This window comes from Mus musculus, chromosome 5 (genome assembly GCF_000001635.26).
Source record: "Mus musculus strain C57BL/6J chromosome 5, GRCm38.p6 C57BL/6J".
NCBI classification, from domain to species: Eukaryota; Metazoa; Chordata; class Mammalia; order Rodentia; family Muridae; genus Mus; species Mus musculus.
In genome coordinates this window covers 115909455-115937336 of record NC_000071.6, presented here as the reverse complement: position 1 = coordinate 115937336, position 27882 = coordinate 115909455, and the positions used below count along the sequence as shown (strand labels likewise).

At 48.9% G+C, this 27882-nt stretch overlaps 1 protein-coding gene and 1 long non-coding RNA gene across 34 annotated transcripts in view; one reads left to right on the top strand and one right to left on the bottom strand.

The window, feature by feature from the left end:
* Cit (citron) overlaps positions 1-27882 on the bottom strand; it is a 163730-nt gene that overhangs the window by 71617 nt on the left and 64231 nt on the right. For 16 of the 32 annotated variants that reach the window (XM_006530131.2, XM_006530146.3, XM_006530130.4 and 13 more), the window contains 7 exons: positions 11838-11943; positions 10735-10878; positions 9382-9501; positions 3682-3939; positions 3466-3516; positions 2705-2758; positions 468-608 (listed from right to left, as the gene is read on the bottom strand). In XM_006530131.2, coding sequence (XP_006530194.1) covers positions 468-608; positions 2705-2758; positions 3466-3516; positions 3682-3939; positions 9382-9501; positions 10735-10878; positions 11838-11943 — 874 coding nt within the window. Of the gene's footprint in view, positions 1-467; positions 609-2704; positions 2759-3465; positions 3517-3681; positions 3940-9381; positions 9502-10734; positions 10879-11013; positions 11944-27882 lie in introns of all 32 variants that reach the window. The other 16 variants (XM_030254099.1, XM_006530138.4, XM_006530140.4 and 13 more) reach the window with 4 other exon arrangements.
* On the top strand, positions 13829-18706 carry Gm36185. Of its 2 annotated transcripts, none has more exons than XR_387613.2 (3): positions 13829-13954; positions 16806-16977; positions 17793-18706. It is a non-coding gene; the product is annotated as a predicted gene, 36185 (long non-coding RNA). The 2 variants fall into 2 exon arrangements; XR_387612.2 differs by lacking the exon at positions 13829-13954 and adding an exon at positions 15129-15276.

Sequence of the window (27882 nt, the reverse complement as noted above, 5' to 3'; positions counted from 1 at the left end):
GTTTTCAGTATAGTTATATAATTGATATCAACAACAACAACAACAACAACAACAACAACAAAAGAATCTGATGGGGACAGGGCCCAGAACACAGGCCCAGAGTCACTGCCTGCCACAGGTAATGGGTGAAGCCGAGGAGACCAGATGAGTTAGATCCACATTGTGTTAGAAACATTGAGGAAAAAAAAAATGGAGAAGACAAAACTTCAGAGCGGCAGCCAGAGAGCCTGGAGAAAATACAGTCACCGAGATTGCTTCGGAGGCCGGAGGGAAACAGGCTGGACAGCATCCAGCAGCCGTCCCGTCCCCTCTGAGCTGTGGAGACAGGCTTCCTGGCCTAACGCCTTTCAAAGGGATCTTCAGAGGGAAAGAGGTTTTGGTCAAACAGGAGCGAGTTCTTTACCTTAGGAACAACCAGGGTCAAACAGGCGGTGAGGCTGAGGAGGGCCCCGCCGCTCGCCGCTCACCTCGGCTTCCACCAGCTTCTTTTTGATGCCCTCGGAGGAGTCTTCCCGGTTGTGTAGCTTCTCTAGCTCCCGCTCTGCTCGCTCCTTTGCCTGGCGGATATTCTGCAGGAGCTCGGTGGCCTCTGTGCTGGCTTTTACAGCCTGGCGGGAGAAAGGGGGACAGGACACAGATGTTGACGCATATTTATGTGGAAGAAGAAAAGACAAAACCCTGGAAAAAGTAGGAGACACTGATCACTTCGGACCCACTTTTCAGAAGCAGCGTTCATTTATTGCTTATTTTGTGTGTGTTAGGTACACTGGTTTTTAATCTCACTGAATTTGGAACTAGTCCTGTAGTTATAAACGAGGCGCCTCCCTTTCTTGGGGGGTGTCTAAAAATCCTCTGTCTCTCCAACTTAATGATAGACACAGAAGCAAACTAAAGGTATCAAAGAGCTGATCTATCCAGTTAACCTACTTGCTCCTGATCGTTCTACCTGTGGGGAAAGGGAAAACAACCACAGTAAGAAAACATGCTAAGACAGAGCTGGGATATGACCTATGACCTTTCAAAGGCTGTTACAGCCTTGGCATCTGTGACAATCCACAACACAGACAGAGGGAGAGGGGGCTAAGCCTCCGATTTTTGTTGTTTATTAACTTTCATTTTGGTCTACCCTGTACTACAACTTTTGCAGCACTGTCTGAATTTATGAGATGAATCAAGATGATTATGTACAGTATATTCATAGCACATATGAAAAAACTATGCAGCGTCCTCATACAAATCGCATAAAATGAGATTTTAACAAGTGCAGCTGGTTAGCTGGTACAGGCCTGTGGAGGCAGCTTCTAGAAGGAGGATAATGGACTTGGGCCAGCCTGGGCTACGTAGCAAGACTCCAGTAAAATAAGAAAGTGGAAACGACATTAAAACACGGATTCTAAGACCTGCAATGTGCCACGTGAGAGAGAGTGGACCCTGAAATGTGTTAGAATACTTTTTTTCTTTCTTCTACTCTTTCTTTCTTCCTTTCTTTTTTTGTAATTTTAAGCTAATTTTCATTATTTTGGTCAAATAAAAGAAAACACATTGGATGAGTCTAGGCTGTCAGTGGCGAACAGTGAGGGCCTCCCAGGGATGTGTTATATACAGCCTCGTGGACGCTCAGTGGTTTGGAGAGGGTGAGGATGGATACCAGTGCTCTGGTTATCAGAGTTCTTTTCTTTCTTTTTATTTTGGTACAGAATTTATTTTGATGCAAAATAAAGGTTTTCATTAGTACGAATTTCTTCTATTGGTACAAAAAAGTTTAAAAGTGCAGGGCTTAGACCCAGTCCTTCTGTAACTGTTATTATAAATTGACCTGAGATGATTAAGCCTGTGAGTTAAGGGGCAAATAGCAAAATCATGGCTCTGAGTTTACCAGAGTGCTTTTCAAAAGGAAGTCAAAACTGCCCTTGTTAAGCTACCCAGCAAACCTGGCGCAGATGATCTGACGTAGAAACCATGTCATGATCCCTCCACCCCCTTGCTGGGCGAGATGTGACTGAGATGTTTATTAGCCTGATCATGCCACAGCTGAATATTTACATCACAACACCATTCTGTATACTATATGTATATGGGGTTTTACATTTTTATTCATTTGTACTTGGTGGGCATTGGTGTCTGTGGGAGGGTGCCATATCTTGCAGTTAGAGACAGTTGTGAGCTGCTAAGTGGTTGCTGGGAATTGAACCCAGGTCCTCTGGAAGAGCAGCCATCACTCTAGCCCCAAATATATATTCTTTTTGTTTTTCAATTATTCCTTGATAAAGCTAAAGCAATCTACCAAAGTTTGAAAAGTACTACAGAAACAGGACTATTAGCACAAACTTTGCCAACACCTCCCTCTGCCCTACACACAATCACATTAGGACACCAGGGAGTCCCCGAGAAGGAACCTTTCACAGTCCTGGTAGAGAGCAAACCAGACTTCCCCTACAGATATGCGATACCCGCTAGCCTCCCAAGGCACTAGAAGCCACCTTTGGGTTTCTGTCCCAGAGCCTCACACAAGTTTGGTTTTTAGAAACAAACACTGCAGACATGCCTCCAAAGGAAAACCTAAACTCAGGACCCCGATATTTTTGACGGACAACCCCTTTGTCTCTGCTACTGGTGACTAACCCGGCTTCTCTCTTCACTACTGCTCCAGGGTGAGGTAGGCAGGTACGTGGAAATGGGGGGAGCCTCCGTCACCCACACTCACCTTCTCCAGCTTCTCCTGGAGCTCCTGGATCTTCAGCTGCTGCTCAGCATTGATCTATAAACAACCAAAGGCGGGGAGAGAAAACACACGGCCATCAGTCAGCACCTATTTCCTCCGGGTTTCTGCGGAGCCTCTGGGGTTTGTCTTCTAGAACTTACTAACATAGAAAGGACACTCGCCTGTCAGAGAAGCATGGGCCTGTCCCAAGGCAAACTGTGGTATGGACTATTTAAGCAGGACTCTCAACATATATGAACACAATAAAAATTTTACCAAGTGCCTGGGCTTGTGTATTACTGGGAGGAAGTAGGACCGTGTGTGTGTGTGTGTGTGTGTGTGTGTGTGTGTGTGTGTTACATTAAAATCGGCACATACTGAAATCCCAGCACTTAGGTGATGGAATCAGAAGAAGCCGATAGGCTGAATGTAACTACACAGTGAGCATGGGAGTAGCCTGGGCTACATGAAACTCTCTTTAAAAAAAAAAAAAAAAAGACAAAAACAAAAAATTCTGTCTTCTCTTTTAGAACCACTGCTAAAAGTTGACACAGTCACCCAAACGCCACTACAGTAGGGGCAGGAAGCATAGTTCAGCATAGTACATACTTGCATTCACTCCCTGTCCCCAAAATAAAATGAAATAAGATAAATATATCTTCACTAGAAAACTATTCTTATGTAGTAAGCAGTCACTTATAATATTACAACTATTTTCAAATACAAATTATTCTATCTGGTCAACCCCATCACAGAAGACACACCTTCTCCAGTTTGGAATATTCTCCCACTTCAGGCTTCCCTTGGTCCTTAGCCTGTAAGTAAAAAAGATAACATATTGGGACATCTCAACAACCCACTGTCACTATCTACGGTACTTCCGTGGCCTCTGAGACCAAAACCACAACAAACAAAAATAACGGTATCTATAAATAAAGATGGGGCGTTTTCCAAAGAATCTCATTGTGTCTCCAACCTACACTCGTTAAGCCAGCGTGGCCTTGCATCTTGTGAAGATCATCCAGGGCCGTGCCCCCGGAGTCCCCTCTTGGAGGGTGGCTGACTACCTTCATCAGTTTGTGCTGACATTCGTTTGCCTTCCGCTTGAATTCCTCGGCGGCAAGCCGAGACTCCCTCAGCTCAGACTCGTAGAGATCGCTGCGTCTGCGGGCTGACACCAGGTCTTCTTCCAGCTGATTCATCATCAGCCTCATCTCCTCCACCTGAGCCTGGTACTCCTAAAGATGGGACAGAGGACAGGAGGTGAGCCACAGACCTCCACCGCAAGAGGAGGGCAGTGAGAGCGAATGCGGGTCAACTACGGAGGAAGATGTACATTGGAGGGTATGTGTCAAAGGACAGATGGACAGAGACAACCGTTTCTAGAGTGACTCAAACAATCTAGAGACAAGAGACGAGTCAGAGGGGCGTTGGGAGGCAAGGGGGCGGGGGCGGGGGCGGGGGGAGAGAACATTAAGTTGCGTTTAATGCAGAACACGTGTCCGGAGGAACCCCACCAGGAACGGGTGTCCTGAATCAGACGCTTCGAGCAAAAGGCCGCACGGATTCAGAAAAACCCCCGGAGATGCGCAGGCGCACAGACAGGGGCTCTTCTCTGAATAAAGATAAACTGTGCGCAGGCGCGGGGTTCTCCGCTAAGGGTGCTCATTGCTATGGATTTGTCCTTCGGATGCTGAGTGGTCCTGACACAATTAGACATGGTACCAGCTTTGGAATTAACCTTTCAGTCGGAACCTGGGGGTGATTGGAAGCCTCGGAGGGAACCTCTGGGAGGGTGAAACATCGATGTCTGTTTCTCACCATTAATCTTTCTGGGCTCAAAACGGAAGGTTGAACTTAGTGCCACGACTGCAGTGCGAGTCACCCTGAAATCTGGAGGAGTCACAAAACCCTGGACCCTGACAGAGTGATTTTCGGAGGGGGTGCGGGTGGGAGAAACGACTTTTTCCCCCAAGAAAAATTATCTTGTTCCCTGAAACAAAAAGCCTTAAAAACCGTTCCAAACAGTCCGATGTTTTTCAAAGTGAATTTAACACCGAATGAGAACAGTTGAATCAAAGGCTTCCCACCCCCTACACACCCACACACAATGAAACAGGCAATGGCCTTGAAAAACTTCGGAACCCAGGATAGAAATCGTCTTCCACAGAAAACCGAAGGCTGAGTGGGAAGATTATGAGGCCTGCCTAACATGACCAGGGCAGGAACAGGCAGGTCAAACAGGACAAAGACAGGGATGAAGCCGACACATCTTTGCCGTTCATGAACTACACTGACATCTTGGAGGTGAAGCATCAACTGAGATAGGGTACTGGCGGCAGGTGCTTTTTAAGTCGGTATTTTGCAACTTACTCTTTGGTTATTTTGTCCTTGTCAATGGGGCAGCTCTTTTGCATATACTAGACTAATGCTCTACCACTGAACTACAATCCCAGCCGTTTTATGACAGCTCTGTCTCTCCCCTCCTCTCTCTGTCTCTCTCTCTGTGTATGTGTGTGTGTGATGTGCATGATTCCTGGCAAGCGTGTGCCACAGCATGCATGTGGAGTTCAGAAACCAGTCGTCAGTTGGCCGGTTCTCTCTCCTACCACATGGGTGCTGGGATCAAACTGCAGCCATCACCTGTGTCATTCCTGTGTGGGGAGTGCTTTTCACCTGCACTCATGTGGCCCAGTGCGGTATCCCTCTGTGGTAGTAGGGTGTTCGGTGCCTGTTTGACCTCACGGTAGCAGATCCTCACCCCTGACAGGCACTGAGGAGAGGACATTACAAAAATGAGCCTAGAGTTCAGGTGCCAACACTCACCCTATGTGGGAAGCGTGAGCCAGAGAGGGTGCGTGGGTGCCTGGCCTGGGACACAGGCCATAGTGAAGTGGTATAGCCTTTTCAAGGGGTTCTTTGAGATCCCCTTATCTGGGGATACCTTATGAATTTCATGACTCTTAGAACTGGGCCTGCCTTTGACCCTTTCAACTTTCTGGGTGGGGCCGGGGGCAGAGGAGAAGGAGGAGCCTAGTGAAGTGACATGTGCCTGCAATCCCAGCACTTAGGAGCCAGAGGAAGAGGACCAGGAGTTCAAAGGTCATCCTCAGATACATAGCAAGGTAGAGGCCAGCCCAAGCTATATGAGACCCTGTCTCAAAAAACATCAAAAAGAAGACATATTTACATACATGTAATACACATACACATAAAAATACATTACAAATATACACTTACATAGTCATATATTTTATATTGTTATACTTTAACACTACATTCATATAAGTATTAAAATGTTAATGTTGCCTATAAAAGCAATACTTAGGATCTATAAGCTCAATATTTTTAAAGGAAAAAAAAAATCAAAATCTGAGCAGTTGGGAGACTAAGGCAGGAGGAATCCAAATTGAAGCCCAGCCTGGGCTACATACAAGAAAGGATTAAAATATTTGAATACTGTGGGCTGTTTATTACTCCAGATTATTGTCCCACGTTGGAAATATCATTATTGTGACACTTGAGTCTGTTGTGCTGAGCATAAAAAGGAGCCTGCCGGCAGACACAGCCCCCTCAAGCTGTGACGAGGGCAAAGACCCAGAAAAATCACCCTTAGAAAAAAAAAATTTTTGACATTTGTGTGTGTCCGTGTGCACACATGTCTGTCTGTCTGTCTGTCTGAACCACGGTGTGGCCTGTGGAGGACAAAGGACAGTCAGAATGTAGGACTTAGGACTCTCCTTCCATCCTGTGGGTGCCACGGATTAAGCGTAGGCATTCATGCTTTAAGGCAAGCACCTTTATCCACACTCCTCTTTCCTTCTTAAACTTGTAAAGAAAATATAACTATTATGGGGTGTTTTTTGTTTTGGTTTGGTTTTTGTTTGTCAGAACAAGAACAAATGTGCCTGTGTAGTGAGAATTTTGGTTTCATTAAAGAGCCCAGCTATGCGAATGTTTTTGTTTTAATCCCAGGTGCAGGATAAGAGGCTGCTTCACAGCAGGTGATTATGATTTGCCTGGTGCTCTAGCAGGAGTGTGTGGTTGTGCCAGCTGCAGACTGTTTCTGTGAGTGTGTGACATTTGGACATCCTGGGAACTTTTGAGAGAGTATAAATTTGAGAGCCCTGGGAGGGGCCCCCGGCTTGCTCCTGTCGCTGCAGTTTGTCAAGTGGTCATGAGCAAAGAGACAAGAAGAAACTGGATATCCTGACTACGAAGACTGGACTTGCCCCAAGGAACTGGAAGCAGGGAAGGAAGTAATCAGCAGGGAAGTCGTTTAAAAAGGTCTATGCCCTCTTCCCCTCTAACCTGCTTTCCCCCTGCCTAGTTAGGGTAGGGGGTTAGAAGGGTTGAGTAAGAGCTGAAAGGGAGGTAGAGCTATAAGAACCCAATAAAATAGTCCAAAAGTCCACCTGCACACCTGACCCCTGTCCCCACCCAGATGCCTCTGCTTCCTGAGCTGCCTGGCTGCACTGGAGGGAAAGCAAGCATCCACAGCATCCCTCTCTGCTCCTGGTCCAGCTGATACAGGCAGCAGAAGAACCCTCTGTCAGCCAGTCTCCTGTTATGATGGAGACTCTAAGGAAATCCCGCAAAGCCAACAGCTTAGCAAATCCGTGCTTCAGGAGGAGGAAGCTGAGAGCCGACCAACCAGCAAGTCTGTTTGCAAGGACAGCTGGGAAGGCTGCTGGAGCTCAGCATGGAACAGCTCATGGCACTGAGCTGAAGGGTCAGAACGGAGAAACTGACCGTCCACCTACAGTGACTTTGTGGGGATGGTCCTACTCCCCGGAAGTCCTGGGGGCTCCAATGACTTCTGAGAACTCCCACTCTGTTTTGTGATTTTGGAGTCAAACCATGAGGGGGCATGCTCCGTAAGAAATAACTGGGTAAAAAAAAAAAAACCAGAGGATTAAAAACAAAAATGAGCAGTTATAAAAAAAACTGAGTTCTGCAGGAAAAATCTGGGGGCTCATCCTAAATCCGTGAGATGTCCATGCACCAAAAACTAAATACTACGAGTTTGCTGGAAGCCTTAAATGCATTCTCTGTGTCTACAAACAGTGGGCATCTAAAAAAACAAAACAAAACAACACCATTTTAAACACATCCTCCTTTGAAGAGCAGTAAAATCCAGAACCGAAAAGTTTTCTCTGGCCGCATAGGAACTTTTGGCAGTCATTAAATCTGAAATTCCACATGCACCTGGCTGTGACACGAATCACCAAAGGCGCCTCTTTGAACTCAACCACCAGAGCACAGAGCTTTCCAAAATGTCCTGATTAATTCTTTCTATGGAACTCATGGACACCCTCTGGTGGCCAAAGGCAGCTTTCATTTCCCCAGGATATCCCCTAAATTAATTTCCAAACACAAAGGGTTGCCGGGAGATAAAGAACCTACCTCCTGCAACCTTCAGGATGGAGCAGAAGAAAAAGCTATGTTGATAAAGGTGGATGAGTCACCTGTCAGAAGTCCCAGAGCACGCGTGTGCCCTTCGGAGCCTCGGAGGAGGGCTGTGCCAGGACTTGGTGACCCATTTGCAAAGTTCCCTGTGCACATTTATTTATAATGTCCTTACACAACAGGAGGCTTGTCAACCCGTCACTTAAAACGTATTGAGGTGGCAAGGAGAGTCGCCACCTCACACACACGGGGGTTGAGCCATCTGCGGGAATTGTCTCTCAGTTGCGCCCCCAGGTGGCCAAGTTGGTGGATCCCAGGAGCCGGAGGCTCACTTCTGTCAGTGTCCCACTAGGTTTCATGAAGTGAAGGAGTGGCCTGGCAGCTGATAACTCAGCTCTCTACTTACTCATTAAAGTTTCTATTTACAGTGTCTTCAAAAGACAGTTAAAAAAAAAAACAATGAGGAGATATAAAAATGAGCCAGAGAAAACCCTTTTAGAAACAGAGGGGGAGAGAGGAGCAGGCTCTCTAAAGGTCGCTGCAAAGGTCGCTGCCCTCCTAGAAACAGGGACGCATGCTCAGATTTACTATGTGAGCTCAGACTGCTCTCGGTGGCTCGGACTTTCCTTCTAGGAACCTTTTTTTTAATAGATATATAAGTGAAACTATAAGTGATCTTGGTCTCTCTTGTCAACTGGCAGTGAATCAGAAAAGCTATTTAAAAATACTGACTTCCTTTGGAACCATCCAAGGCAGGGTTTGGTAAACTTTTGGTAAAAAAAGTTAGCGTTATAGCCACTCTAAAAACAGGGCTCCTTTTTTGCCTCCGTAGCACAAAAGCCACCATAAAGGAAGTTAGTATGATTGTGTTCCAATAAACTTTTATGCAAACTGAAATTTAAATTTTATAAAATCTCATGTCACAAACCGCCCCCCCCCTCCCTCTCTCCTCTAATCATTTAAGAATTTAAAAGTCACTCTTGGCCTGGGACATAGAAATAGGCACAGAAAATAGGAAGGGGGCCAGATCTACCCCTAGGCTACCCCATTAGTGTTCTTTATTAAAAATAGTAGATATTATGAGTTACGGCCTTCAACGGGAATAGACAAGCAAGCTGGTGTGAATCATGGCGAAGCTACAGTCTCCATACGACCTACCGGTGTATCCCACTCCCACTGCCTCACAAACATGCCTGAGATCAGTGGTTGGAGCGTGCTGAGGGCCACATGGCTCGGGGCCAGCGGTGAAGGCTCAGGGCGAGTGGTCATACCTGCTCCTTGATCTCCTGGAGCTTCCGGCTCTGCTCTCGGATGTCGTGGAGAAGCTGCAGAGCTTTGTCATCCTCCTGGGACACCTCCATCCGCGCTTGCTCCAAACTTCGCTTTAAGCTCTGCGGAAAGCAAAGATGTTTAATAGGGATGCCCCACGGATCCCCTGTTCTGGTTGAAAAGGTTCATTAGGAGAGCTCCGCGGACACCAGGAAGGTGTCGGGTGATGGGCCACGGGAGACAACACGAAGCGGGTTGCCGGTTCCAGTTTTCGCCCTGTAAAAGCTACTTGGTGAAAAAAGCCAGTCATCGCAAGCTCAACTTTACGGGGGCGGAGCCGGAAACTCTATCGGCTAATCGTCTGGCACTGTCTACTTATTCTGGCACCTACTCACTTGTATGCTCAGGACTTAAAGCCAGTAAGATCCTGTGTCTGTCAGAACCGCCACCTCCATGACTATCTAGTGTAATCTAGGACATGAAAGGCATTTCCAGATTCTCGGGTGCATCCGTCTGTTTCAAAGAAGCAACAGCTGCATGGTCTACCTGGCTGTCATTTCAGAGTCCAGTTGGGTACCGGCCTCCTGACCCGCCTCCTAGACACCTATGATCCATCAGTTTCCTCCCCGCCCCCCGGGCTTCCGTGGCACTGAGAGAGACAGCTGAAATACACAGCTGTAAACTTCACCCACCACTGAAAGGCAGCCAAGTCTGGAAGGCAAACATAGCAGTTATCCTTAATCAGCCACATTCTATAGATTTCCTCTCCCTCGTGAGGAAAAAAAACTTTATAAATGTGTGATTCCACCTCTTATGACTGTTTCATTGGGCACAGTCGAGAACACCTGAATGAAAACGTCCACAAGACAATGAAGGAGACAGTCTACTCTTGTGAAGGAAAGGAAAAAAAAAAAAAAAAAAAAGAATGGAGTTGCAATGGAAATAATGACAGAGCTTGGATCTCAGAGGCCGAGTCTCCTGGGCTACACTGCTTCTAAGGGAATAAAAAAATTTTATTCCGGATGGATCCAAATTATGTTTTCTGACACGAATTGGGGAGTTTAGTCCTCAAAGCTGACACAGCCTAGACTAGAGACCCTCTGCGGAAGGCTTCAGTGATCCTTGTCTCTGGGATTGGCGGAGCTCGGCAGTCGGTGCTGGCTGTCTGCTGAGTGCCGGTTCCAGCCCGACTCCGCCTCGCACCTAGTTCACGCTAACTCTGCCTTTCCACTCGGTGTCTCTCTACTCTGCCATCGGGCCGTGACGTGCCTCATGGAGCTGTCATGGAACAGGATGAGACACACACGACGGGAAAGTGCCGCCTCCGAGAGAAGGGGGCTTTGGGGGAGGCTCACACTGCATTCTGTGATGTAGGTAGCAAGGTCCTGCTCCAGGAGGGATCTCTGAGTCTCAGAGGCCTTCAGCTCCACCTCCTTCTGACTAAGCACAGCCTCCACCTCTGACACTCTGCGATGTAACCGGGTCATTTCCTGCTCCATCTGAAATAAACACACGCACGGGTTAAAAGGGACCTGGGGGGGTAGGGTGGGGTTGCGTGGGGGCAGTCACTCGTCAAGAGGGGTTGGGGATGTGGGGTGGGCCCTAGGCCACCTGGTGGCCTGGGGGGTGGTTACCGCTAATTCGCCAAGAGCTGTGATGGAAATACCATTGCTTCTTCGCCCAGGAGCATACAGTTCTTCAAAAAGACAGTCACCAAAGGCTAGGTCAGTCCTGTCATCCAAGTCCTGTTTCGCTCGCACGGTCACTTCTCTAACCCACTTAGCACAGAAGCCACCAGCATCGGGAGTCACCTGTTTGCCTTTTTTTTTTTTTTTTTTTTTTGTACTGGTCTGGCTTATTCGGATGCCAGTTTAATTTTATCCTAAATCCATCTTGGTCCCCCCCATCTCCTTGCAAAGACCTGGAGGACAGATCCGGGACCAGGCCGAGAGGGGATTACTCGTTTGTACTCTCAGGTGTCCCACACAAGCAGTGGTCTCTCTTAATATGTTTTTTTTTCAGAGAGTTGCCTCTGGGCAGGAACAGTGAGCATTAAGAGACGAGAACATAGCCAGCACAGTGGCCGCAGGGACACGAGCAGAAGTTTTAAAGGACTGGCAAGACACGCTTCGCCTCGCTCCGAGCAGATGGGACGCGTCTCAGGCCCAGGTGAGGACCCAGGCCGCCTGCCGGAAGAAGTGGACATCCGGCTGGGTCATGCTGAGAAACGGGCCGATTTTTTTTTTTTTTTTTTTAAATCCAGGGCCTCCTCTGGTTAAGATTTAAAGGATTTATGGCAATGTCTGGGCCTGGAGTCCTCTCCCTCTGAGCTGCTGGAGGCACGACTTCAGCGAGGGAGGCGGCACCACGCTCAGCAGTGGCCCCCGGCAGATCCCTCGGCATATATTGACTGGAGGATCCTGGAGCAAGGACGGAGGCCGGCTGTGGAGATAGATACCTTGTGACACTTGTCCTGGGAGTCTTGGAGCTCTTTGCTTTTGATGAGAAGTTTCTTTTCCATGGAGCTAACCTTGGCAGGGGAGTCCAGACTCGACACGACAGACCTAAACATAAAAATAATTATTTTAAAAAAAAATGTCAAGTGGTCTGCGTGGTTAGCATGGGAAAGCATTTGGAAAGCAAGGGTCTGGCAGGTAGGTGCAGATTCAAGGGAACCCTGGGGGCCAGAAGTGGCTCCTCGGAGCCTTGGTCTGCATGACTGTACAGTGGGATGGTGAGACAAGAACTTGCCACATGCCTGGCCAAGCCTGGCGGGGCTCCCTTCGCTGACACACTCAACTGGTATGGAGGCAACACTCACTGGGAGCCACTGCGCACAGCAGAGCGGACTTGGCATGGGCTCCTCCTGAAGCTGACCTTCTAGGGAGATCAGGCGGCGTGTAGGAAAGATTCCAAAGAGCTTACATATGAGAAAGACTTCTTGAGGGGAAGAGGGGGGTGTAACCTGATAACATGGTGGTACTCATAAAGCCAGGACCTGCTTTAGTTAATGGAGGGAGTGTGACCCGGGAAGTCACACTTCCTGGAGAAGGTGGCATTTGAGACCTGAAGGCTGAGGAGGTTCTAGGGACACAAAAATCAAGGAAGAAGGATGCTCTGGGGACAGGGGACAGCAGCCACATTGGCCCTGAGGCAGGGCAGACAGGACTGAGTGGTTCTAGTAACAGCACTGTAAGGCTGTCCTTCTTCCAACCTTGTCCTTTCCATTCTATTCCGTTCCGTTTGACTTTCTATAACCAGCCCAAGCTTATGGTAGGAGGCCAAAGGATATTCTCATTCCTTTCCCAAAGATGCAGCTGCCCAAATCCAGAAGCTACAAAGACCTTACTACCCAGTGAGCAGACTCTGCGGTTGTGATTAGGTTAATGACCTTAAAATGCAGAGATTATCCTAAATTACCCGAACAGGTCCAATGTAAAGGCTCTAGTGGGGGATAGAAAGGCAAACACGGAGGCAGGGTACAGGTGAGAAATATAAATGCACTGCTTAGAATGACTGGCTTAGAAGATGCGGCATCAGGCTGAGAGGGATTGGCTCAGGGCTTGAGCTCCTGGTCTATGGAGCCACAAAGCAAGAGATTAATCTCACACCATATAGAAAGCAGGGACCACACTAAGGGCTACAGGTTCCCTGACCTTCTCGCGAACACACACACACCCCACATGCACAGAGATGGTGAACCTCCATCCACAGCTCAGAGACAGGTGACCTCGAGGCACTGGGCAAGGCACGGAAGCTGACTCCTCCAAGTCTGCAGGCAGAGCACGGCCTCATCTCAGCTGACCTCAGTCCTAGAGAAACCCACTGGGATCCCTGAGCCCAGAAACACAAGAGAGCAAGCGTGTGTTCTTTTACACCTTCAGCTTGTGGTGACTTGTTGCGGGGCCAACGTGAGATGTGCGTGTCTGCCCTCTGAGCTCTGGGACATACCTGGTTCTACCTGAACACCAGACGTGCTTTAATTGTTTACGCCTCACACACCTCTACCTGGGGTGGATATGATTTGTTATGCTCATGTTACACATGAGGGGAATGAAGCCTGGTGAGGTTGAGGGCCCTGCTGGCTGAGGAATGGTTTCTGTTAGTCTATAGGAAGCGGGCGACTAAGCATGGCCGGATTCACCGGATGCCCATGCTCAGGAAACATCACCGGCATTTCATAGACGGGAAGGGCGTTCACATGCATATGCAGTGCCCTGTGCGTTTGCTATGGGTGTAGGTGAGGATCTGGTGTCCCTCAGTAGCCAGTGAAGGACAAAGTCCAGCTAACAGCAAGCAAAGGTTCCAATGCACGGGGGGGGGGGGGGGGGGGGGGACGGACGGACGGGACGACACGGGACATGGCGGTGCCTGCTGCTGCCCCATCTTTGTTGCCATGGTAACAGGACTGTAGGAGCTGGTGGCTGATGGGCACTCAGGATCTTCCCAACAGGTTCAAGCTCTGTCTCTGCTGCCCCAGACAACTTCCCAGCCTAAAAGAGGTCAGCCTCCTGCAGCAACATGAGACACCTGACTGACTGGCTGACAGCTCTCTCTACCCTCAATGGCAGCCAGGTAAATCAACAACTGGGAGTTGGGCTGCTCTGTGTACAACCTAGCCTGTTACAGACAAGCTGTGTGGCCTCCAAGCCTTAGGCTCCTCTCCTGTAAAATGGGTGCAACGAGCGAGCACACGTAGAGCCTTAAGCACACCCCTGGCACACTGAGGGTTTGACAGATGTCCAACCATTACTATGGCTGTTGCCATTCTTATTAAGGTCCCTGCAACTTTGCAAATAGCACATGCCTCACAGGCCTAAAACAGTTGCTTGAAATGGTAACACTCAGGGGGCTGAATGTGCTGTGCGCTGTTATTCACATCAAGACAAACAATGATTATTCATAGAAATGGGCAACGGGGATTAAAATCCAGAAATAAATCTTTTTTTTTAAACTCTCACATTGGGTTAGAAATTTTAACACTTCTCACAAGCCTACTTCCTAGCCAAAATACAAGCGAGCGTGCGCACACACACACACACACACACACACACACACACACACACAGGAAGAGCCCTGACTTTGTAGGGTTTGCTTGGGGTAGTCTTGAGTTTCCCTCGCTCCACCAGAGAGCAAATCCCAGGCCACCTGAGGAGACAGGGATGGTCCCTGGTCCTTCAGTGATCAAGGGGCATCCACTGGTCACAAAAGGACATACATCATGCAGGACAGCACAGGCCGCAGTTCTTTGCATCTAAGGGCAAGCTAGCACCCTTTTAGAAAAACAACTGCATGTGCCTTGTGATGGTGAGATGGGATGTCGCTCACTTAATGACATGCGGAAGCAGGGCTCCAGCAGAGCTTAAAGTTGAATGTTCGCTGGTCTGAGTACAAAACAGATTGCTTATTCGCCAAAAAGCAAAGGAAGAAGAAGTGTTTCTAGGTCACTGGTTAATAGGGCCCAGAAAGCCGGGGCCAAGCACCCGCAGGAGACGGCGCACAGTCACCCCATGTCCAACTCTTCACTCTGCTGTTTTGATGCCTGACAAATGTTCACATTTAAGAGTTCTAAGTATGGCAATTAAGAGCTCTTCAGACTAAATATGCTAAAGAAACCTATCTTTTGTAAAAGAATAAATAAAAACCACATCTAAAAAAAGCTCTAGTGGGAAACACTGGGACTGAACTCAACCTGCAGCGACAAACTGCACAGACAACGGGAGGGGGCAGAGGGCAGAGGGCAGAGGTCGGTCACCGCAGCTCTGGGCAGCTTCCTGTCCCTCAGTGCAGATGAGCCAGCAGTCACCCGGAGATGGAACTGTTGTGACCAAAGCTGGGGATGGGGCTCTCCCAGACAGACTCAGTCTGCGCCGGGGAACGAGGGCCTGGCCCAACAGGTACCGCCTCCATTAAACTCCATAAGGATCCCAATGGATGGAACCATTAGAATGATTGGGATGGGAAACCAGGGTGCTCATTAGAAGAACGAGCTCGTGGTTTCTGGCGTGGCCCGCCTCAGTGTTTGCTCCCAGGTGGCACTTTGGCCACGTCCTGTGAGGCCAGCAATCTGTAGTGGGAACGCACTTATTTTGGTCTGAATTTCAGGACGAGCACAGGTGCCAGGCAGTAACTGAGAAGAGCATTCTCTATCATTTTAATAAGCTTACTGCTTTACTTATGCAGTGTATGTGTGTGTGTGTGTGTATGTACCGTGATGCACATGTGTGAAACAGAACAATTTTAGGGAATTAGGTTTTTTCCTTCCAATGGTGCCAGCACTCAGACACTTTACAGGTGAGGCATGTCACCCGCCCTTTGGGGTTGTACTATGTAGCCTAGGCCGACTGCGAGCACATGATCCCTCTATTTCAGCCTCCAGAGGTTGGGATTATAGGCATGCACCATGATGTCCACGAGAGTTAATCTAACCATACCATCTCCGTGGATTTCTTAAAGCCAGATATAGCTCAGAACACTTACATGATACACAATATTTACCTTCAGTACAACTAAGGCAATCAACTCATAGTGCCAATGACAAGCTCCAATAGAATTTTTTTTAATTTTTAAAAAAATTATGTTCGTGAGTGTTGTGTTTTGCCTGAGACTGTATGTGCACCCAGTACATGAAGAAGTCTGAAGAGGCCAGAAGAGAGCATCAGATCTCCTGGAACTGGAACTAGAGGCGGTTGCAAGCCCCTTGTTGGAAACCAAATCTGGGCCCTCTCCAAGAGCAGCAAGGGCTCTTAATCACCGAGCCACCGCTCCAGTCCCCAAATATGCACTCCTGAATAGTGTCCCCTGTGCCCCAACAAACATTCCAGAACATTTCCTCAACTCACTCTCTCTAGGTTTATCAGTAACCAGCTTCCAAAGTGACTGACAGTAGCTTTCCCTGGAATTGACTGTAATGTAAGCCTCAGCTCGGGAGGTCTCATCCCAGTGCAGCTGACAGCAACCAAACCACCTCATACAGGTTTGGTTTTCAGACATCAAGTGTCTAGTCTGATGCACACATGGCGTTATTTAAAGTTTATATTGTTGAAGAGAAGTTTTAAGAATGAAACAAAACCACTTTTCTGTGGAGTACTTCATCAGAATTCTGAGGCCTCGGTGCACACCTGTGGCCCAGAACTCCCGGAAAGTGATGAAATTTGACATACGTGCAGGAAAACACACAACATAAAACACATGAATAAACCTTACTTTACCAAAAAAATGGAATTCTCTCCTACAGCTCAGTGGCTCTTCCCCAGGATACATTTGGTGATATTTAGAACACACTTTATAATCTTAGTATTTAGGTGGGGTAGAAGCAGAGTGGGGGTGGGGGTAGGGGTGTGGAGGACGGGGTGAAGGGTGGAGGTGCTACTAGCATTCAGTATGAAGGAGCCAGAGGCACTTCTCAACAATCTATATCATATAGGAGGAACCTGCAGGACTTATCCAGCCCCAAATGTCACCAACAGCAGGCTGAGACACTCCAGTGTGGAGGCTGTAAGCCTCCATTTCTCATCTCAGGAACCACCCTGGAGGGAAAAGGAACACCAGCCCTTCCAGCAGGGGGAAGCCACTCAGCAAGCAAGCTCTATGTGCAGGTACTTTACTGACTACCTCACCAGATCTGCTCAACCCTGTGGGATGGGCACTCGTGCATGTGTGCTTGTGAGTAAGAGCGGATCTTAAAGCCTTTACCATGTTTGAGTGACGGACAGTTAAAAGTGGAGGCATCTATAATCGACGGTTGTAAGTTCAGATCTCAGCTCGACTGCTTGGCGGGACAGTACTGACAAGCAGTCCAGAAAGGCAGAGTTGTGGAGGAAAGAGAGGGGTGGGTCTCTCGGGAGAAAGTGACCTCTATCCACGAGTGGCTGTGTTTGTTGCTAAGTCGGAGTTCAAGACAGTCTAGGAACCCAAAAGCACCCACAAGCTAAGTTGGTCCAAAGCCACCCCCAGACACAGTTCAACCCATATACACAAGAGAAACTCTCCCTCCACCGCTTCATGGGGAGGGGTGGGGGGAGGGAGACAATTCAAACTGAGTAACAGGATAGATGTCAGAAGCCTAGGCCAGTTCGTGCTCTGGACTGGATGGGATCCACTACAAAAAAGATGCTAATAAAAGAACACGCGTTGTGCCCACGCGTTGCTTGCCTCCCCCCCCCCCCGGTGCATCTTGGATGCACAGTCAGTTGCCCCCGTGGAGGGGGAGGGCCACTCCCCGCTCCCCACCCCACCCCCCACCCCAGCAGCGGGTGCAGCAGCCACCCACCCACACACAGCAGTGCCGTCTCTTCTAGGGCCAAGCCAAGCTTGGGCTTTCCTTTTTTTCCCCCTGCTTCTATTTTCTAGAAAATTTTACTCTGAAATCAACATCTCTTCCTAATATATACAATCTGCTTTATAATTACAGAGGGCCCAAAGCGCGCAGAGAGAGGACAGCGCAAGACGGAGGGAGACAGTGGGCTTGCCCGCCCGCCCGTCCCTCTGCAGCCTAGAGAAGATGTTTGCTTAACATTGCATTGGACCCAAAAAACTGTTTCGCACGTCTCACATTTAAGAGAGATGATAAAATGCAGCTTTCCCAATGATCTGCCTATAAATAATCCATAGAACTAAGAAAAAAAATCATGAAAGCTATTAACGGAATCGCTTAGTATCATAAGAGAATCCAGTGTGTACCTCCACCCCACAGAGCAGGCTGTGGATGGAGTGGGCCTAGGATCCTGTGCAAGTATCAAACCATCCACGTGCTTCCTAGGGAAGCCCACCCCTGCCTGAGAGATCTGTTGCCCGATCACAGACCACAGGTGGCACGTGCTTCAGAGACAACCAAGTGTAGAGACTAGATGCTAAAACCAGAGTCATCGAATTAGCTCAGCCTAGGGCCTCACCTTAATTGTGGCCAACGGCACTAAAAATACATGCAACCGCAAGCTGTAACGTGGTACAAGAGAATTTAAAAACCAACAGCACTGTTTCCAAAAATACGCTGGCTTTTAAGACTGTACATTCTGAAATTTATGAACTAACTTTATAAGCCCAATTTAAAATATCCAGTGGTGCCCGCCGCAGCCTCCTGGAAACGTGAAAGGTGCCACTCTCCCAGGGAGCTTCAGACCCTGGCTTTGGAGTGCAGCACATTTGTATGCCTAGATAAGCAACCACACATGCTCCGCAGCCGCCACCACCACCGCCACCACCCATGGGCTCCAGATGAAGAGAAACGTTTGCTCTAGAATGATTAATACGTGGCACAAAAACCATTTATCAAAACCCTCACTATTCATAAAAATATAGCCAGGCATGCGATTTTTTTTAATACCATTCTCGGCTCTCAGTGAGCGCCTCGCTTTGCGGGTCTTGTCGGCATCTCCCCACCTCGTCGCTGAAGGAATATCACCACCTAATTAATCCACCCTGACTTCACCCTCATCCCTCTGCCAACCATCCCCCCACAATGGTCCTTTAGAAAATGACATCTGTCTGTGCTCCATCCTACCAAGCCTCCCTACTCTGGGCTACCCCACGCAAGGCCAAGCTCTCCCACCTCACCCAAGACCACACTGCCTGAGGATATGCAAGCCCCAGCTCCCTAGTGCTCTGATATACTTACTGTCTGTTGGCTGGGCACTCACAGGAGTGGTCCTGGCTTCACTTCCTGCCCCCACCCACCTACCCAGGAACAACCTTCCTGGGGTCACCATCAAGAGCCGACTCTGGCATTTTGATAGATCATGTAGGCAGGAACTGTTGCCTCCTCTCTTCAATGTTTTATCCTTAGTACCTAGAAAGTACATGGCACATAGTAGGACAGCAAGAGTTTGCTGAGTGAATGAGCCAATGAATGAGTGTTCACCTATACCACCAGGACAGGAGCCTCGCAATGAGACTCACTGCAGGTCCAGCTAACATAGGGCTTGGCACCTCACGGGAGGTCGGTGAAGACTTCTAGATCAGCTCACAGGTGGTCAGGAGTGTCACCTCAGGTGACTCAACATTCTCCCACCAAGTCCCAGTGCTCAGCTCAGGGAGATCTTCCTGGTCAGTCTAAATTGGCCAACCCACTTTGGTCCCCATTTTGGTCAGATTTCTACAGAGCCCTGGCCACTATTTGAATCTGTCTCTTGTGTATATAGCGGCTTCCTGAGGACAGGGACAGCATCAGTCCTGTTCACATTTATACCCTTGAAGCCTACAGCCATGGATCTGTTAAGTCAGTGGATGGATGGATGGATGGATGGATTAGTAGATGGATGAATGAATGGATGGATGGGTGGGTGGATGGGTGGATGGATGGATGGATAGATGGATGGATGAATGGATGGATGGATGAGTGGATGGATGGATGAGTGGATGGATGGATGAGTGGATGGATGGATGAGTGGATGGATGGATGAGTGGATGGATGGATGGATGGATGAATTGATAAGTGAATGGATGGATGGATGGATGGATGGATGGATGGATGGATGGATGGATGGGTGAGTGGATGGGTGAGTGGATGGATGGATGGATGGATGGATGGATTAATTGATAAGTGGATGGATGGATGGATGGATGGATGGATGGATGGATGGATGGATGGCGTGCAGGTACTGGGCAGGTACAGTATACAGATCATCATGGACAAAGGAATCCAAAATAAGAATTTCTGTGCAGGATCAAGGCTGAGTGCAAAGAAAACTGTCCAGCCCCAACATCAGAGAAGACATGCTTGGTCCTGAGGCAGCAGCATCCCATGACACACACTCACCCACCTTGGGGATACTCAAGTAGTCAAGGGTGAGACAGAATAGGTGACATCTTTGTTGGGGACAGGTCACAAGGCACAGATCCTACTGTAACTGATATGTTTGTGGGGGTGGGAGGGGGCAAGACAGAAGAAATTCTCTATGGAGCTCTGGCTGTCCTGGAACTCATTCTGTAGACTAGGCTGACCTCGAACTCAGAAATCTACCTGCCTCTGCCTCCCAAGTGCTGGGATTAAAGGCATGCACCACCACTGCCCAGCCCACGAACTCTGTTAAGAGTTAAGAATTGGATGCAGATATTAAGACATCTGTCAGGCACCCCACATGGAACTGAATTCTCTCGATGGGCAGAAACCAGCAAAATGCCTCTATAGAGAGGAAGCAAGAAGGAACAGAGAGCAGAGAGCACCCTGGCTCCGTCCTCACATCTCAGTAACAACAGCCAACAGAACATGAACACCTGCCCTGCTCTGGGCACCCGTCTCTGCAGGAAAACTACTAGGCAGACACTACGACAGTCCCATGGAAATCTGAAAAAAAGTGTCTCATTCTCAAAACTGGCCAGGGTTGGGACCCAGCCAGATGTGAGCCCCTGACTGTCTAATTCTCAAGCCTGGACTATTCACAGGGGTACTACAGTTAGTCACCCAAAATAAAGAATGTTTTTATGAACTCTAAAGCTCAAAGGATGGTCTGTATGATCCTCAAAGGTGACCCAGGCTTGGTCATCTCCAGGTTTATTGTCTAAACTCGACAGATATTGCTGAGCGACATGACAGTACAGACCGTGTGGGTGATCCCTCTGGGAAGTTGTTCCTTTACCTTGACAGTTTAGACAAACGTGTCCTTCTCACACACGAACTAGCAAAGCCGTAACTGTGTGGGGTCAGGTGGTAGGTACAGAGATCTGAGGTAACCAAAGTGATTTCTTTTTTTTTTTTTTTTTTTTTTTTTAAAGATTTATTTATTTATTATATGTAAGTACACTGTAGCTGTCTTCAGACACTCCAGAAGAGGGAGTCAGATCTCATTACGGGTGGTTGTGAGCCACCATGTGGTTGCTGGGATTTGAACTCCGGACCTTCGGAAGAGCAATCGGGGTGCTCTTACCCACTGAGCCATCTCACCAGCCCCCAAAGTGATTTCTTGGTGTCTATCAAGTAAACTATGGTGAGGCTATGAGACAGTGTGTGGAAATTCCTTAGAACATATACTTCCAGACACCCAGGAAACGCTCATAGGACGCTGTGTGATCTGGGCAGAGGGGATTGATATAACCACTTCAATCTAATTCAGTTTGACGAAAGTTCAACCTGGCAAAGCCCTGTTTGTGGCAAAAGGAAGGACACACAGCCCTGTCCTCAGTGAGCCCTGGGATAGTTTGGCCAGATCTAGGGGACAAGAAGAAGGTAGGACTGGGAACACAGGCTAGGGTCTTGGCACACTACCCTTGAATGTCAAGTTCAGGAGAGGCCATTAATTCTGTGCACAGAGACGATGCTGAAGGTCCCCACGGGACAATGACATCACCCAGCCTTGGCTCTGGAGGAGTTCCACTCTAGAGAATGGATGACAGCCAGGAAAACCAGAGGCAGAGGGCTCATTTGGAGCCTACCGCACCAGTCTGAGCAAGTGTCCATGGGGTGATGGGGGTGTTTGGACGATAGAACAGTGGCACAGGTGCAAGTGTCAAAGAGTCTTGACAGTGCCGGAGGACCAGAGGCACAAGAGTGTGTAAGGCACCATCATTTTCTTGCCTAGAAGGGTGGGGGGGGGGGTTCTTATGTGAGGAAGAAGAGGGGCAGGGGAAGAGGGGTAGGGGAGGAGGGGTGGGGAAGGAGGAGGGAAAGTCAAAAACTGAATGGGACAGCAGGCCGTAGTATGCAGGTTTCAGGGGCCTAAACAGATACTGAAGGAGTAGTCAGGGAAGAGAGATAGTACCCAGGGCCCAGAGGACAAAGGAGAAGCCATCCAGATATGCGCTGACTAACAAGAGTCCAGCGGTTTGCATCACTGGCTGGGGAAGTCAATAGTTTTGAGACTGTCCTTGTACTGTATGGATTGGGGGTGGGGGGTGGGAAGAGCTACTCAACACGTATGACTCCTTCAGGAGGGTTCATCAGAGAGAGGCCAGGAGGCCAAGGGCAAAGCAGAGGGAACCAAGTGGGATTTGCTCAGGCAAAGGAAGCCTTGCCAACCTGAAGCCAAGCTTGGGAATGGAGCAGGCTTAGTCAATGACAACCTTCTTAAGGGACCCGAATAAGCAAGCAAACTAGTCAGTGGGGGCCCCCCGAAGCACACACACGTGACAGATCTTCTAGCACCTGATCTGCAGGGCTGGGACAGGGCTGTTTGGATCTGAGTTCCTAAAGGTGTCTTTAAGACAAATGAGAAGATGGTAGAATGGTCCTGCCAACGCCTAGAGGCAGGCACACGCTCGGGCTAAACGGAGAACAGGGTAAGACGAGCCAGAGGACAAGGTGTGCTTGACTAGACAGAATAGAACTGAATGAGGGAGAGGAGATCAGAAAACCCAAGACAACACCCAGATGTGAGCCACCAGGCGAAGATCCAGTTAATGGCAGGAGACAAACAGGCACTTGAGGGCTGTTACCATCAAGTCTCTTGGATGTAGCGAATAGGTGACTTGAGGAGGGGCTGTCATTGTTGGCTATTTAAAAAAAAAGTCACACATGATTTGGCTGGATGCAGAAGGAAACAATTTCTTGTCTGTCTCTCTGTTCTTCTCTTTGTGACTTTCTCTGTCTGTCTCTGTCTCTGCCTGCCGCCCCCTCTGTCTGTCTGTCTGTCTGTCTGTCTCTGTGTGTGTTCACATGTCTGAGAGTTGGCTTGTGCACCCAGCCACAGGATGTTCATGGAGGTCGGATGGCAGCCATGGGATGTTGGTCCTCACCTTCTATTGCGTTTAAGACACGGCCTTGAGTTTGCCGTTGAGTGGGCCGGGTTATCTGCCACCCCAGCCCACAGAGACTTTCCATCTCAGCACGGGGGCCACTGTGGTGGCCGAGGCACCGGCACAGTGAGTATAGACCTACACTACACTCACATGACGCATGCCATCGTGCCTGCCTTTTCAGCAGTTCTAGGAAAAGCAGTTTTGAAAAGAAGACCCCCACACTCGCACCGCTCCTAAGTAGCTCAATAAAAGTAGGGGTGAACGATCCCTCCCTTCCCCTCTCTGGAGTAGTCGCTGGGGGCTAGGTGGGAGGGAACTGGAAGGAGAAATGGGAAACCTGAGAGAACGCAACCAGAGTCATCCCTGGCGGCCCTGAGAGTGATCTGGCCATGCACACCTACACTGCCAGCGCTCAGGAGGCTGAGCCTGGGCTACACAGAAGAAGAGAAGGGGCGAGAGCTTGGATCACTCTATGAGATATTCACCGTGCAGCTTATGAAGAATCAGCCTGAAGAAAGGGATACAGACCAAGGTCAATGCCGTTTCCTGTCCTCAATGAACTGCTATTCTCTAGCGAGTAAGAATGTGAGTGGTTACGAATGCAGGTGTGCATGTGTGAAGACACACACACACACACACAAAACACAAGCATACATACATACACACACAAGCATACACACACACACAAAACACAAGCATACATACATACACAAGCATACACATACATATACACATACACAACCATACACACTTGCACACACACATAAGTGTCTCTAAATGAGAAGAAATCTGAGACCTATATAGGCCACCTACTCAGCACACCCATAAAGGCCAAAAAACAAAAGCAACTTTTTGACCTGCATGTCATCTCTCTTCACACCTACCCCAGCTTCATGGCTTTTCATTCCCCCAAACGGAGTCTACTTCTGACGAGCATGTCAACCCGGGCACCATACAAGCATCCTGTAAGTCCTCCCGTGTGTGGCGTTTATACAGTGCGGCATCATAGCACAGTGGTCAAGAGGCTCTGAAGCCCCTGGACAAGCCCACACTCTCCGTGCCTCAGTCTCCTCACATGTCAAGTGGGAGAAAGGCAGCCAGTGCTTCCTTTTGGGCTGCTGTGGTAATCGAGTTGATTTGAGAATGAAACCTGAGAGTTGGATACCATGCAAGACCAGGCAATGAGAACCCTCTGTCCCTTGCTACCTTCCTCTCCAACCAGAATCCACCGTCTTTCACATAGCTGAGCCCTAGCACCCAATCACCACCAGCATACGGGTAAGCACAGTTCAAGCATGCAAATGCTCCAAGGGCCCACCACAGCTTCCTGTGCCAGACCATGAGGACCAACGAGACCCAGCCTGCACGGGGCAATGGACAGGCATTCCAAGAAAGATCATCACTGTTCATTTAGCAAGAAAGCGTGAGCTGGCTTTGCTCCTCACGTGCTCCTTGAGGCTGTCCTGTTCATCTATCCTGCTATTCCACGGCTAACGCGCCTGCTCGGCTCTATCAACTATTTCCAAAAATCTACTTTGCTGCAGTCAACTTGATGGGAAAGTGCCCACGTGGGATTTCATCTTGTCCTTCTGATCTCTCTGTCTGGGATTTCATCTTGTCCTTCTGTCCTCTCAGCTACTTTTCTACAGAGAACACCTCTTGTCAACAGAATGGTAACTCCTACAGTTGGCCAGAACATTTAAGCATTTCCAGGAGAAAAACTCCCAAGACCCGGAGAACTGAGTGTGGGTCTGGCTAACTCCCTAACTACTGCTGAGTCCTTGCCATAGTCTCTCAGGACATATGGAAGAGTTCTACATAAATATATAGACTGGTCTTTAGAATAGCAAGAAACAGAACGGGAGACAGTCACAGGCCTTTTCTTGTACCAGGTATGACAATAAATGCTTTATGTTTTGGTCTGTCCTCCTAGAAGCTCTTTAGAAAGGCATACTGCTTTCCATATCACCATTGAGGACATTACCATGCAAACAACTCCCAATCCCGAAAGGAAGGGGCACTGAAAACCTGCCATCTGATCTTCTGCCGTGTCTGAAGGGATGGTTCAATCCCGGTATCTTTAGATCCGCTCAAAGGAGAGTGCCTGGATGGCAGAAGAAAGAGAGCATCCTTCCTGACACAGCTCACTCAGACCCCTCAGACTCACAAAGCCAGCCTCATCAAGGTCACATCACCTTGAAGAAACACCCTGACTTGACCCAAGACAATGAGGCAGTCCAGGAAGAAAGATAGACATAAAGAAACCCTGTGCTGACAGCTCAGGGGTGGGGGGTCACGACACACCATGATACTAGGATTCATGGTATTTATAAACCTTCCACTTACGAATTTCTGTTTCTACCCTGCTACTGTACAGCTCAAGCAGATAGGGGCTCATGGCACTCAAAGCATGGGGAAGGAGCTGGGTTCTTGTTGAGTAAAAGGTGAAAGGATTGGGATGTGGTGTAGCTCAATGGTCACAGTGGTAGAGTGCTTGCTTAGCACAGACAAGGCCTTTGGGTCAATGCCCAGCATCGTTTGGGGGTTGTCGGGGGGGAGGGGACAGGAAAAGAGTCACTGGCGTGGATGTTCTCCAAAGCTAACTCCACCAAAGACCACCAACCAAACAATTCTGCTTCTCCTCAGGCTCCTCTGCTCCCCACTTGGGCAGCGAGAAGCTCTCCCTATGCCCCACTCACCCACACCCTGAGACTGACTGGCTTCTGGCTGAGCCGGAACTTAGCAATGTGTTGAACGGCTGGCTTAGAAATAGTCTGGGGTCCCCATGCAAAAGAAGATCCTGAAATGTGAGGGGCGACCGGAGCACAGCAACGTGAGTCACTCCTGAGGCCATGGTCCCCGTGGACAGCGCTGGCCCATTCAGCCCCGCTTCTGAATGTGCGTTCCATTCAGTTCCCCGCTAACAAATCTGGGGTCAATTTCCCTAGCGCAGCACAGGAAGTAGGATCTGCAGTTTCCTCGGTGGTGTGAAGAGCGAGCGAGGAACTGTGGGGTAAATACAAGCCTGTGGTGATGGAAGCAGGAAGCCAGAGGAGGGAAACGCAGGGAGAGAGCGGTGTCACTACAGGGCAAAGGTAGTACCCAGAGACCATGCCACCACCTCTGTCTATGAAACTGCAGGATCTCCTGCGCAATCTCATCTGAGTCTCTTTTATTGGCTTCCCAATAAACTATGATCCAACATGCCCAGGGGCAGGGGGTGTCACCTACAACCAACAGGTGGACGGGATTTCTAGACTGTGGCTGAAGGTTTCGCCCACCAAACCACCCCCGGCAAAGAAGCCAGGTCCAACAGCAACACCACCGAGCACGACAGAGGAAGCTGATTCCAGCCCTGAACTGCCATGGAAAAAGAGCATCAAGTTCCCCCAAAGATAAGACGCCTTCAGTTACATCTTCCAGATAACAAACTCGACGGCTGTGTTATGAGGAATGTTATTTTCGTGAGGATCTTATTAAACACCGGGGCACAAACAGAAGCTCGCTGGATGCGTTAGGGATGGGGGGGGGGTAGTTTCTGGACGGCCAAAGGTGAAACTGCAAACCTTCAAAAATCAGAGAGCAACACAAACACATTCCAGGGGGACCGGCTCATGAGTAAATCCAATCAACAAATATTTACCCAGTGCCTGGGCCCTGACGCTGAGAGGCCCCTGTGACAAACCTCCCTTTCCCAGCTTTCTGAGAAGTAGAAAGATGCAATTAGAGTCTTCCTGAATAACAAGCAATTAATCACACTCTGTCTCAGAGTAGCCGTGGTGCTGGGCTCCCTCACATCATTGCTCCTGAAACCTCACTCCCCCACCCAGGCTTCCCAGGTTTTTGAGATCACTGATCAATAATATCATCAGACAGCTTTCTCTCAACACACCTGGCCCACTGCTAACCAGACCAGCAACATCTCCCGACACATCTTCTCCTGGTCAGGATCTGTGACCTTCAGTGAGCCTGTTGTGTCAAGGTTACACTGCCCACTAAGTATGCACCCTCCTCCACTGGGCCTCTGGCTCCTGCCTGGGTCCTTAACAACAACATCAAACCTCCTAGCCCTGCTTGGACCACTGCAATTCTGACTGATGATGGCACATTCCATGGCGAGTTAAGATTTTTGCCTCTCCTGCCTTCCTCTGGGCTGCGTTTGGTGGTAAGATTAGCAAAAAAGGCAGACCTGACGATGCCAACATCCACCTGGATTTTAAACCCAGACCTCAGACAAGGTAAGAAAGCAAGCCTACCCTGGCATCTCTCATTGTAAAAAGCCCCTGTCAAAAATCAAGAACGGCCCACACTCTCCCCAGCTTATATCAAATGCTCAATTCTATGTGAAAATCTACTATCTTTTAAGAATCTCAGAATTGTACCTGTGGGGAGACACCATCCAGGAGCCAATACCATATCCCTTCGAATCAATATCTAAGCTATAAACACACCAAACAGGCAATCAATCTACCCATGAGAATTAAAAAAAAAAATGTGTTCTAAGTGGGCAGCATCTCCCCCAAGAGCCTCGGTGTGAGGGAGCTAAGGAACCTGGAGAACAACATAGCTGGTCTGAGACCTTCCTAGGGGAAATTGCTCCCCTGAAGACAGAATGGCATCCAACTCCTACATCCCAAGGCAGCTGTTTTTAACACAGATTCTAGGAGTCTGGAAATCAGGACCCTTCAAGCAAGCCCCGTCTGCCCCGTCTTCTGAACGCTTCCTATCAGACGAGAGAGGACGATTCCCAGGTCAGGAGGGTTACAGCACATCTCTATTGCTCGTTCTAGCTGCCGAGTTTGTTTAGGGTTTTAGTTGCCGGCTGCATCACA